This window comes from Marmota marmota, unplaced genomic scaffold (genome assembly GCF_001458135.2).
Source record: "Marmota marmota marmota unplaced genomic scaffold, marMar, whole genome shotgun sequence".
Classification (NCBI taxonomy): Eukaryota; Metazoa; Chordata; class Mammalia; order Rodentia; family Sciuridae; genus Marmota; species Marmota marmota.
In genome coordinates this window covers 16,495,377-16,508,944 of record NW_026000108.1, presented here as the reverse complement: position 1 = coordinate 16,508,944, position 13,568 = coordinate 16,495,377, and the positions used below count along the sequence as shown (strand labels likewise).

The 13,568-nt window shown below is 37.6% G+C and overlaps 1 protein-coding gene across 2 annotated transcripts in view; it reads left to right on the top strand.

Annotated features, from left to right (window-relative positions):
* The window catches only part of Adgra3 (adhesion G protein-coupled receptor A3), a 105,268-nt gene that overhangs the window by 50,768 nt on the left and 40,932 nt on the right, over nt 1-13,568 (top strand). For both annotated transcript variants that reach the window (XM_015481999.2, XM_048784274.1), the window contains exons 6-10: nt 369-529; nt 2,977-3,190; nt 7,822-7,986; nt 10,661-10,862; nt 11,699-11,854. In XM_015481999.2, coding sequence (XP_015337485.1) covers nt 415-529; nt 2,977-3,190; nt 7,822-7,986; nt 10,661-10,862; nt 11,699-11,854 — 852 coding nt within the window. In that variant the 5' untranslated portion in view covers nt 369-414. The remainder of the gene's footprint in view (nt 1-368; nt 530-2,976; nt 3,191-7,821; nt 7,987-10,660; nt 10,863-11,698; nt 11,855-13,568) is intronic.

Here is a 13,568-nt window from a genome sequence, read left to right as displayed (position 1 = left end):
AGCCATGAATATACTGAAAAATTGAGGAAAGGCTTCAAGATTCAAAATTATTGCCAAATTCATAGAGGCTTGGTAGACAAAAAGGATGGGGACTTGGTATTGAACTCTGGAGCTGTGGGGCTTGTTGCATGGATGAGGATGTCTGGCAGATAGTTTTTCTTTGCATTCCAACTTCTATTAAAAGCAGAGTTCCAGGTCAGTGGGGGACAGTGTTGGAGGCAGGTCCTTGGAAAGATGACCATAACTAGTTAGTGGTATATGTTAGAGGCATAGTAGAAGTATTGTGCTTTCCGGCAAAGAAGTAAACCAAGATAAAGCATGGTGCCATTTCATTTTTTTCACGATAATCTCCAATTTGTATTTTACAGAGAATTTCAGACAGAGTATCTTTTGTGTGACTGCAACATATTGTGGATGCATCGCTGGGTAAAGGAGAGGAACATCACTGTGCGGGACACCAGGTGTGTTTATCCTAAGTCACTGCAGGCCCAGCCAGTCACAGGAGTGAAGCAGGAGCTATTGACATGCGGTAAGGGAGAAATCAAAACTGAGAAAGCATTTACTGTGTTTTGACTTGCTACCATGTTTTTCTTGACAAACTGTAAAATTCTTTTGATGGAAACTGAAGTACAATCATTAATCTTTGAGGATTTGATAATATTGGGTTTATGCCAGCAAGTAAGCCAGCTGGATTAGAGAGCATTATTTTTTCGATTGGTCTTTAAGTTAACTGCTCTTAGGTTCTGAAAAGTTTTCTTTATGAAAAGTGATTTAAAAAATAGTGTAGGTAATTCACACTTTGCAGTGGCAGACCAGGAATTTGTTGATATTAGTAAAGTTTCAGGATGTCCACATATTGTTTGTTGGTAGGAGTGTGACATGATGTAACCTTTTTTGATTTTTTTTTTTTTTTTTTTTTTTTGGGCTGTACCTCAAACCCAGTACATCCTGCATGATAGACAGGGGCTGTACCCACTGAACTGTACCTGCATCCTATGGCACAGTCCTTTTTGAAGTTTCTATAGTTCAACCAAGTGTCAGTGTCCCTAAAGTAGTGATGCAGTGCAGTTAGATCTTATAATTTTATGTCTTGCTAATTCTTAGGAAATGATCACCTGTGTGTGTAAATAATCAAGACTATAAATTGCATCCTAAGTTCTCAAAAAAATAGAGGAATAGTTTAATTACTTTTGACATGTTCATTCAGTGAGGTAATATGTTGCTATTGAATATCTGAAAACATGAGAGAAATAACACATTTACCATGTACTAAGTGGAGTTAGGGGGGGATGAGAACAACCCATAAACCCACAGTAATTCCTATAATAATACAGTTAGATGCCAGCCCAGTCTTTGTGTTTGAAAAGAAAAAATCTTGTCATTCTTTTTCTCTTTATTAACATTATTTTTGTTATTTAACAAGTAAAATATGCTCATTGAAAATTAAGATTTATGGGAGGAAACAAAAAAAATTAAGAAAAATCAAAACCCCTGTGTACATTCTTACCACTCGAAGATAGCGAGTGTTGAGACATTGGTGTGTTATCTTCTGCACCTTTTCCCTTTGTTTTGTTTGTTTGGTTGGTTTGCAGTGCTGGGGATCATACCAGGGACTCACCACTGAGCCTCTTCCTCAGCTTAAGAAGCAGGACTCCTGTGTTTTGACAAAAATATTCTCTAATGACATTTTTCTAACTTTTTCAAAAATTGAAATAATGTAAACTTACCTCCTTATTGTATAAAATAGATGCATACTAATGCATTGTAAAGAGGTAGCCATAATTTAGTAGCTTCCTATTACTGCATATTTAACTTGTTGTTTTCTCAATCCATAAATAATGCAGTGATTAATGTCTTTGAATATATTTTTGTATATTTGCAATTATTCTTTAGGATATACACTGTTAGAATTGTGTTAAACAAATGAACTAATACTTTAAAGGCTTTTAATGAACCAATGCTGTTTGTGTACATTTTCACAAACATATTTAAAATCTTTTCCTTTCATTTTTCTGACTTGGAAGGAAATATATCATTTTTCAAAAAACAATTATAAAATATGGGATTTTAAAGACATTTTTTCTTAAGTGTTCTAAATTTTCCACAGTGAATGTGCATTACTCTTACAGCCAGAAACCAGTGTTTTAATCAAAGGTAATATAATGTCCAAATGTATTTTAAAATTGTTTCAGCATCTACTTATCCCTAGTTTCATGCTCTGGACTTAAGTTTTACATTTTTTTTCTTTTCTCTTGCTTCAGTGATCATCTGATAGTTTTATAATACCTAAGAGGAAAAATTATAAATATTAGAACTTGAGTATGTATTGGTTTCCTTTTAATTTTACTTAATTTTGTTTGCACCTGTGAGCCACTTTTCTTAGTCTGTGTTTTGTTACTATTACAGAAAACCTGAACTTCATTAAAAAAGAAAGAGGTTCATCTAGAAGGAAAAGAAAAAATCCCCCCCAAAATGAGAAATAAGACATAAATGAAAGAGAAACTCTAAGTTTCTTTTCCGAAACTTAGATTTCAAAATTGGGAAGGCCCATTGGGTTGACCTCTGGTGAGGGGCTTGTAGCAGATGGCATGACAGGTGAATGTGTGGGAGCAGAAGGTTGCATTTCAAGATAGCACCTGAGAGCAATTTAGGGGGCAAGCTCAGGCTATTCTAGCAACTTGCTCTTTGGAGAAGAAGATGCTTGGTCGCTCTAAGAGACCAGCATTGCTTCTGAGGACAGGTGCCCCAGTGACCTGAGAGCCCCCTGCTTGGCCCCATCTTATAAAGGCTGCATCACCTTTCACCTTGCTGAACCAGGGACCAAGCATCCAATACCCGAGCCCTTGGGGAGCACACCCAAATCAGAGCACCACTCAGCTCAATAGCAGCCATCCCTAGGAGCAATGCTGATTACTGAGGGATGGTCATTGTTTCCTGTTATAGTTGTTTACCAGGTCCTTGTTTTACTCTCTCCAGATCCACCCCTTGAACTACCCTCATTTTATATGACTCCATCACATCGGCAAGTTGTGTTTGAAGGAGACAGCCTTCCCTTCCAGTGCATGGCTTCATACATTGACCAGGACATGCAAGTGCTGTGGTATCAAGACGGGCGAATAGTTGAAACTGATGAATCGCAAGGCATCTTTGTTGAAAAGAACATGATTCACAACTGCTCCTTGATTGCAAGGTAAATTTTTTTTTTTAGATGAAGATTCATCTCTAGATTTTATTTACCCTTTTGGAGTTGCCATGTTTAGTTGGAAATGCGGATTAATATTGTATCTTCTTGTATTGGAAAATGCAGACATTTTGCATTTGTTCTCTGGACTGTTATTCCTCTTTTAAAATTAAATAGACATCTTCCCATCCACTTTTGGAAGGAAATCTATAAAAGAGAAACACTGAAAAAGCTGGGAATTTTTTTCACTTAAAGCCTTCAGAAGAAATATGTATACTTTTTGTGCCAAACCTTATTTTCTTAACCATTTCCTGCTACTAAGCTTTTATTTTTACTTGGAAGAATTATCTGATTTTCACTGTTTTGTCTCATGATTAATAGTATATTTTAAGATACTTCTCTCTACCTACTAGTATAAAAGAATATGCTATCTGAACTGTCAACCCCATTGTTGGTATGAGCACCAAAATAGTTAATCTGAGCTTTATAAAAAAGGTTACAATATATGTGATGTTATCACCCATCAGTTATTTTATTTTGGTGAGATCTTTACTTGTAGACATTGAATTTTCCCCCTCCTTCCTTCTCTCCCTTCTTCCTGGTTGAATTTTTATTCTAGTAGAGCTATAGCTTCCAAACTCTGCCAGGGCACAGATGCCATAAGAAAACTGCTGAGAAAGTACAGGTTCTCTTGAGTTGATTCAAGTCTGATAAATTCTGAGGTCAACTTTTCTAGTTTATAATTCCTTTCTTGGAACTTTTTATTTATTACAATCATACTTCTATTTATGTCTTATTTCTTGTTTTGGGTTTTTTTTTCTTTTCCTTCTAATGTCTGCCACTTTTAACAACTGAATCATCATTACTGTTTTTCTTTAGAATATGGTTTATATTTTCCTATATTTCAAAAATATAATTTATTTGTCTAGTGATAATTTTGGATTATATCCTGAACAATACTTCTATAATATCCTGGATATTGCTTCTTGGCCAACAGATTCTAAAATATTTACTCTCTGGCCTTTGAAGAAAAAGTTTGCTGACTCCTAACTCTGGGTTCTATTTCATTTTTCTGAGAAGAGCTGATTTTTTGTTCGGTCAGGCAATAGTTGTGCTAAACTCAAACTCTGGTAGGTGGCAACTGAAATCTTGGTGTCTGTCCTACCTGTGTATGTACCCACAGGTCAGTAGCAGATATGGGTGGATTTGCATCCTTGGAAGTTTATGTTTCTAGACAGGCTACATCCTCCCTCCTTCTGCCTCTCCCCGCTCTGTCTTTTAAGTCACTAAGATTGTGGTCTGTTTGAGTGGGGCCTGCCCTTTTGGGGGGCGAGGGGCGGCGTGCACATTCAAAAGGTTTCTGGGAAGGGAGATCAGTAGAGGAAAAGTATCAAGAGGTGGGGAGGGAGAGAGGAAGTGCTGGGGAATAATATTGGCCAAATCATATTGTTACATATGTATGTATTATATGCATGTACACATATGTAACAACAAATCCCATCAATATGTACAACTATAATGCACTCATAGATAAATATGGGGCTGGGAAATAAGTGAAAAGTTTTCTGGTTCCTCTCCAGTGCTAATCCACTCTTCCTAATATCAGCTCCTCTTCATTTTTTGCTTGCTTTTGATCACTGGTCATGTGTTCAGAAAGTTGTTATTTTTATTATTTGTTCAGAGTTTGAGTATTAATTGTAGGAAGTGTGGTTTAGTATGGGCTACTCAACCGTCCCCAGAAGCAAAATCCCATTATTAAGGGATAAGATTGATAGAGATGATATATTCATGTTTTATTATTTTTATTGTGCTGTTAATTTCCCAGGCATGTGCATATGTCAAAATTCATAAAATTGTACACTCTTAAGCAATTTATGGTATAAATAGACAATAATTGATATACAATGCACCAATCAGTCTTGAAAAACAAGCTAGACTTTGTTCTATGTAAAAGAATTTTGATTTAATTTATAGTCACAGTTGTGTGACTGTAAAGCAATTAAATTTACTTTATAAATCTAATAATAATCTGCAGGTTATGCTTAAATTATTGTAAATTCTTTATAGTAGTACAAAAACAATTTCTAAGCATAGCAACTCAGCTATTTTTACAATAATGTTGTTGGTAGAAACTTTTGACTAAAGTAAAAATTTTGTGAAGACTGCAAAGTTCTTCACCTAGACTTAGCCCAGAATAATAAAAGAAGTTTCAGGAGACAGAAGTGTATAACTTTTAAATTGGAGGGAGCTATCTATTGATTTTTCATTGGTTTCTTCATGTCATTGATCCTTCTAATCAGTAAGAATTGGTGGTTGTAGTTCTCTTAGAAGATGAAATTGAAGTTATTTTTCTTCCTAAATTTCCTTAAATCTCTGTGAGTCTGTTTCCTGGAGGAGTCCTGGAGATTTTATCCCGATGATTGCCTTTATTTATTTTTTATTGTTTTTAATTTTGAGGGGGTGTACCAGGGATTGAACTCAGGGGCACTTGACCACTGAGCCACATCACCAGTCCTATTTTGTATTTTATTTAGAGACCAGGTCTCACTGAGTTTCTTAGTACCTCTCTTTTGCTGAGACTAGCTTTGACCTCATGATCCTCCTGCCTCAGCCTCCAGAGCTGCTGGGATTACAGGTGTGTGCCACTGCGCCCGGCCCAGTAATTGCTTTTAGACACTGAGGTATTGCTAAATGCTGTCCACAAACATCTTTGTATTGTGACTACAGTTCCCAAAGCCAGGTGCTTATGTGTCCAGGGACACCACACTGAATCCATGGAAGATCTGCAAGCATTTGTGGTGTTGGAGGAGTGCATACTGAATTTCTGAGCTTGACATTTGATGGACAGCACTCAGCCCTGAACCCCCAGCCATGTGCAGTGTCAGATTCATATCATTACTGTGCCCCTTTTGTTGGAGTCATATTTTGAGATGTGGGATTTTTTAGCAGTTGCCATGGTCCAAAATGAGTACTGTGTGAAAATTATTGTGGAACAGGATATAGGGGTGCCACTGCCTTTATGAATCCGAGATTTGAATTTTATTTATTTATTTTCTGAGTATGCAGTGGGCACTCATTTATTGTCAGGAAGTTGTGGTTATGTAAGAGTGAAATAAAAATTCTATTTCAAATTTATGTGTTGTTTTTTCAAATAGCTACTAAATTGTTAGAGACACAGTCTTGGATTTTTTTTCACCCCAAACTGAGGAAGTTTGGAAGCCTCTGGATCAAGGATGATTTTCACTGACAAACTTTCTACATACATTTTCCGAGTTGAGCATAGCCATGTAAAATAGAATGTTTGCAGACTTTATGGTTATTTAAATTTAATGTCAGACTTTTCTTTCACTTGATCTTGAAAATGTTTATTACAGTTATTGACTTCTTTTCCACATTTTGTAAAGATAATAAATATATTTGATAAATCAGAATAGGACAGTGTCTTGGAGTCTTTATAAGAACATTTTCTGCAGAGATCAGTGGTTTAGGAGACCAGACAAATGTATCTTAACTGAAAGACATACTTTTATAAGTTAATTAAAATGCTAAATGCTATATGTTTTAAGTTTTATCATTTGTGTCTACATAACAGCAAAGTAGAGTGGGTCATGTGGGTTGGTAAAGGTTAATTGAAGGTTCTGACATTTGCTCTTTGATTAATAGGTTTTATATGAGAGAATTACAATTTCATCTTGAAAATGGGATTTACTGACAGTTATTTGGAAATATAGGTATTTAACTGGGCATGGTGGGCCACACTTATAATTCTTGCTACTACAGAGGTCAAGGTGGGAGAACTTTTAGTTTAAGAACAGCTTGGGCAACTCAGAGAAACCCAGTCTCAAATAAAATGAAAAGAAATACATCTGTCTTATAAATAGAAATATACCTTTACATGGAATCCACCTTATGAACGCATCAGTTGTTCATTCACTGAATCTTTTTAGAGATTAAATGGTTGTTTTCAGGGTAATCCTTCTTCTGTAGAATAATTTACTTTTAGTATTTTCTTTCTTTCTTTTTTTTTAAATATTAATTTTTCAGTTGTAGTTGAACACAATGCCTTTATTTTAATAATTTTTATGTGATGCTGAGGATTGACCCAGGACCTCACACGTGCAAGGCAAGTGCTTTACTGCTGAGCCACAATCCCAACCCTACCTTTAGTATTTTCTTGATTTCATAATTCACATAGTACTGTCCTTCCTTCATGCTTGAGTATTTTTGCTCAAGATTCTTCTGAGAATCTCTGAGAAGGTAGGTGTGACTTGGAAGCCTCATGTTGGCTGAGGAAGTACAGTGCTACTTTGGCCTTAGGGCTCTTGGCTCCTTTCCCTTCCCTAGGCTGGAAGGAGAGGCCTTCAGCATTGTGACCACTGCACTCTGTACATACTCCTGTCACTGCCCCAACCTCCTGTTTTAGGAATCTGTTCCCTTGGGTGTTTTGACTTGCCACTGAGGGACTTAAATTGGGGTGGGGTGGGGGGGCGCTGTTTCTTTATTTGTTTGTATCTAGCAAGTGCTTGGCTCAAGTGTGCGTTCAGTTACCTTGTTAGGTGACTGACTGAAGCCCACAATCTCTCTCTCACTGCCTAACCATATTTTCTCTATTTTTAAAATCTTTTTTTTTTCCCATGCAGTGCCCTAACCATTTCTAATATTCAGGCTGGATCTACTGGAAATTGGGGCTGTCATGTCCAGAGCAAACGCGGGAACAACACAAGAACTGTCGATATTGTGGTCTTAGAAAGCTCTGCACAGTACTGTCCTCCGGAGAGGGTGGTAAATAATAAAGGTGATTTCAGGTCAGTGACACGGAAAGTACTTCAAAAGTCTTGATTTGTCCTAAGTCTTTTTATTCTCAAAGGTACATAATTGGACTCTATTCTAAGAAACAGAATTTGAGAAATGTATATTTGTACACATATATATCCTCATATGTCTAAGAACTAACTTTAGAATGATAATTTCAGAAGTATTTATGGAGACTGGAAAAAAAAAGAAGCCTGAACGTTATTTCAGACATAATATTTATTTATTTAATTCTCTCTCAAAATAATCATTTTAAACAAATGATTTTGTTGTGTAAGTTAAAAATCACTACTTTAGGAAAATATTTTGGATATTCTGTTAAGATAATACAAAACTTAGGCTAATGGTTTTGTCAAGGACTGCATTGTAGATGAACATTGAGGGTTTGGCAGGGTTGTGAAGTCACTCACTCATAGCTGTGCTGTCCACTCAAGAGCCAATAGCTAGGAAAGATGCATATCTCATTTTCTCTCCCTACTTGTTCTTGTGGAAGCTAGGTGAGGACTTTGGGAATGAAAGGTGGTTGGGAGTCTTGAGACTGGGGAGCCACTGGAATCTCAGGGGTTGGTTATGGGACTCTGTTAAGATGAGCTGAACAAGTTAATTTGTTTTAGTAGAAAGTTTAGAACATGTGAGAAATAACAACTTTTACCTTAGATATGTCTTACTTTCAATGTTGCTTTAGCACATTTACATCTATTATTAACTCTATTATTTGAGGGATTTTATTTAAGAGTTTATAGTTGATATGAACAAAGGGAAATATATGACTCTTTAAGGCAGCAATAAAGATTAACTGTAATTTGGCATGGTCTCTGGTGAGTTTATTGTCACCTCTTGACTACAATTGTAATATTTTAAGAGTTAGAAAACCCTTTGGTGTTAATCTTGCCAATCCAAGGAGAAGTAGCAATAATAAATCTTATAGCTCCCCTTTTTAAATTTTGCTTTTTTTTTTATCGCTCCTTTCTTGTTTTTCTTTTTTTTAAGATTCTTCTTGACATATGGAAACCAGCATTTATTATTGCCAATGAGAAGTCTTTATGTGCATTAAATATTGATCTATATTTATATTGTGTACTTTAAGGTGAAATGTTTGACATTTATTAATTTTGTTATTTTCAGTATCTTTTATTAAATAATCATAATCTGATGTTTTCTGTTTATGGTGAATTTTATGTTTTACTCATAATTTTTGAGTGTTTTACATTTTTAAAAATAGGAGAAAAATCTAAATATTTAACTGATTAATGAATTATTTATCTTTTGACACTCCTTAAGATATTATACAATTAAACTCCCACTGCATTAATAAGACTTAGTTTAGTGTTGCTTGATCTATTTATGTAGTTTCTGGTAATGAATTGCGTTTTGATGTGACTGACATTATAATTCAGTTGTTCCTTGTTCAGCATCATTACAACTTGTATTAAAGATGCTTAAGTTCATTCCCAGTTTTTGAGAAATAGAGCTCAAATAACAGAGCTTTCTCCTACCCCAAGGGGCAATGAGCCCCGTCCACAGGGCTTGTAGTCACTGGTCAGGGAGTAGTTCCCCCCATGAGTTCTGTAGTCTGCTGTGTTGGAGTCTGTAAGACCACACCCGTGTTCAGACATTGCTGGGAGGACTCCAGGGACTCAGCACAGAGCTGAACTCACAGATACAATATATAGTATTAATGTATTATGGCACATGAGTGGATGGGAAGGGGGAAAGACCCAAGTAGGTGCTGGAAGAAGTCTCCTGTAGGCTTGCTTCTTTATGCCTGAAAGGGGTCACAGAGACCTACTCTGCCAGCAATTGTGAAAAGGCAGGGATCCTTCTGTAGCATTTCTGCCCAGGAGGCCCATTTGAGACACAGAACCTCTGACTTTTCCTGACATCTGGTCCAGTAGCCCCCTCTGGTTAGCATGAATCAAAATTCCAGACTCCTCCGCGGAAAGCAGGGACTCGTCCTAACTATCTAGGCAGAGTGAACGACACTCACTGGGTAACTTCAAGGGCATGTGCTGGTCACTCAGGTTCCCAGGCAACAACTGAAGGGCCGGTTTTGCAAGCAGGCCTTTCTAAGGACAGCAGTCACGGAACTGCTCTGGTACCTTTTTTTTTTTTTTTTTTCACGTATCCTAACCCTACAAGTATAAAAGGCCAAATTCTGTTTATTGGGCAAGAGTCTATATGCCTTATGATTATATAATGGTATTAAATAGACATAAGACTATCTGTTGCACCAACTTTCTTTTTTCTCCATTCATAGCAAAATCTAGAAGGTTTTACAATTTTATTTCAGAAAAAAATATTATTATTTTGTTGAGATATCTTTAGCAGGTGTTGGGGTTGTGGCTCAACAGTAGAGCTCTCGCCTAGTGCGAGTGAGGTCCTGGGTTCGATACTCAGCACCAAATAAAAGTAAATAAATAAAATAAAGGTATTAAAAATAGTAATTTTTATTATTAAAAAAAGAAATATACTCAGTAGATTGATTAAAACAGGCTAGTCTGTGTATATTGTTTTTCTTTTTCTCCAAGGAGTTTCGCGTCTCCTCTTGGTTTTTGTCTGTGGTGATGCACGGTGTGTCCTCTCCTTGGTTTTTCTTCTGTTGTTGCTACCCTTGGTTCCCTCTGTCGTTCTAGGTTTTCTTAGACTATTCTGTCTTCACCTCTCTAGATGGCCCAGGACGTTGGCGGGCATTACCGCATATCTGCAGTGTACCCGGAACACCCACGGCAGTGGCATCTATCCTGGAAACCCTCAGGATGAGAGAAAGGCTTGGCGCCGATGTGACAGAGGTGGCTTTTGGGCAGATGATGATTATTCTCGCTGCCAGTATGCAAATGACGTCACTAGAGTCCTTTATATGTTTAATCAGGTAACCAGATCATCTTCATATTTACTCAGGCTGTGAATAAAACATGGTGTTCCAATCTAATATGTAATTTGAAAAATTCCCCGGTGAAATGTAACGCCCTGGTGTTACGCCCTCAGTTGACCTATCCTCGGGATCATGCTCCATGTGCCCTTCTTCCCTTCCTGTTGCTGGCTGGCCTCGTGCCCTTGATAGGGGGTCTTTGTCATCTGTGTCCACCAGGCAGAATCCCAGCACCTTCCAGTCCTCATGGAAAGCCACATTCTGGGTTCCTTTTATGATCCCTGTGTCCAGAGTGACTCCTTGGTACACTAGTGTGACTCATGTGCCTCTCACTTTTGCTTCTCTGCTCTTTGTCCTGTGTTGTTTCCCTGATCCTTAGCGGCAGCTTCCCCTTTGTGCAGTGGTTGATGTTTAAGTCAATAAATAAGCAAATGCAGAACAGCACTGGCCGTGCATGTCAGTAAAGATAAGTGCTCAATAGTGGTTGCTACTCTGGTTCAGTGGGAGTGCAAGGAGGTGTCAGTCAGTAGTAGCTGGGGTACTTGGGAAAGGCATTCCAAGGTATGTCTAGAATTTGGGTGAGCTGGGAGGAGGAGATAGTGCACTGTGTTTACCGATGTGTTGTGTCTTATTATGTTTTATTCCAACGATACAAAAATTTTCCTCTAGTTGGTTTCCTTTAAAATCCCAGTTTTCTTGAATTTGAGAAACGTGTTTTAAGGTTATGATGAGTAAGTAATAGTTCTGTTCATTCCCATGCTTGTGAAATGCAGAGCTAAAATTTCAACCTTTTACTGGTCACTTGCCAAGTGCTGCTCTTTGCCTTCCTCTCGCAGATGCCCCTCAATCTTACAAATGCTGTGGCAACAGCTCGGCAGTTGCTGGCTTACACCGTGGAAGCAGCCAACTTTTCTGACAAGATGGATGTTATCTTTGTGGCTGAAATGATAGAAAAATTTGGAAGATTTACCAAAGAAGAAAAATCAAAAGAGGTATTTTCCCCAAGTTCAGATTTGTAGCATATATTGTCACCAAATAGAAATGGAGCCAAAGCTTTGTTTTAAAAACTGGCTTGTGTTTGCTATGTCTGAGCTGGGTATACTTTTTATTTTCCAACATTGTCATGGAGGTGTGTATACTCCAGTTAGTATGGGAACCTGTGTACTACTGCAGGAAGGAGAGGTGAGCTCAGATCTTGCACCTTGAGGTACTGTTAGGGCCTAGGGCAGCTTTCGCTCTGTGAGGGTGTGCCAGGGCTTCTTGTTTCTGACACCCATCATTTCCCTCATCCACACAACTATGTGTCATCCTCCTGGGTGTGAGTTTAGTCATCCAGATCTTGTTGTAAACTGCCTAATTGCTTCCTGAAGAAATAGAGGCCATTGAGAGCCCTTTTTGAAGTTCCATATGGTTGGGATATACAAGTTCTGAAAGTTTAATGAAATGATAGTTGAAGAGATAGATATGTTTACCCTGACTTGAATACTGCACAGTGTACACATGTGGAAAAACATCACATGGGACCCCATAGATATATACAATTTTATGTCAGTTACAATTTTTTTTTTTTTTAATTAGTGACTTTGTCAAGGGGTATATTTCAACAGGACCAAATTAAAACTATGATATCCTTATCAACATGATATTCTTCAGGGGAAAATAAAAAACTACATATTTTAGATTGAGTAGTAAACAACAAAAAAATGAAAATAATTGTATGAGGCAAGATTATTTATTGTGTTCTGAAGGTGTAAGTTTTGAGCTATGTGAGAACACTGTTGTTTCCTTTGCAATATAATCCCTCATACCAAAATGAACGGTAGGTAGAAGGAACCTGCCCAGTCCAAACTGGAGCGCAATGCAGGGCTGAAAGAAAGCAAGCAGATCCCAGGAGCGTCTAGGATGTTCCAGAAGAGTGTCCTGCAGCATCACCTTTGCCTTCTAGTACAGTGTTGCCCTGTCTTGCAGAACTAGGGGAAACACACTGGCCAAACAAAACATGAATCTTTATGTAGGACATCTCAGATACATTGATATGGATCAAAGGTAAATTATTCATTTTGTTTTCCTAGATCATTTAACCAAAGATTTTTTTTTTTTTTTTTTTTTTTGGTAGAGTATCTTTTGGCCCTCTGATGTTAGAGATTTTTCTTGTTAGGATGTAGTTGTTCAAGGAAGGAAAATAGATATGTGTACATTAATGGAACTCAGGCAAACGGGGACTTCACAGGCCAGTGGGAGAATATTTCAGTACTGTTATCTGAACTCTAGAGACTGGGGTTTTCTAATGAGCTGTCCTGCTGTTCCATTGTGCTCCAGGCCACAGCCACTCCCTGTGGTAAGTGTTCTTAGCACTGGGAGAAGTGGTTTGGATTCTGACTCTTCTGCTTTTGTTTTTCATTGTTGCTTAAATCACAGGTTAGCAGCCCACATGATTAGTGGTTGTTTCTGGAAGTGGAATGTTTTGAGTTACTAGAATAATTATAATGACATTTGGAACGTGAGCACTGAAAAAAGATTTTGCCAAGTTATAATGCCTGTTTCTTTCCTCCCTACCCTGTTTGGATGTGAGGAATTTTTGCTTACCTCTCAATTTGCAAAGAACAGTTTAGCCCTGAGGTTCAAGTTGAACTGTTGCCAGTGCGTAGAGTGAACAGTCTGCTGCTTTGATGCTTCTAGGTGGAAGTGTCCTGCTGAACTGGGGGA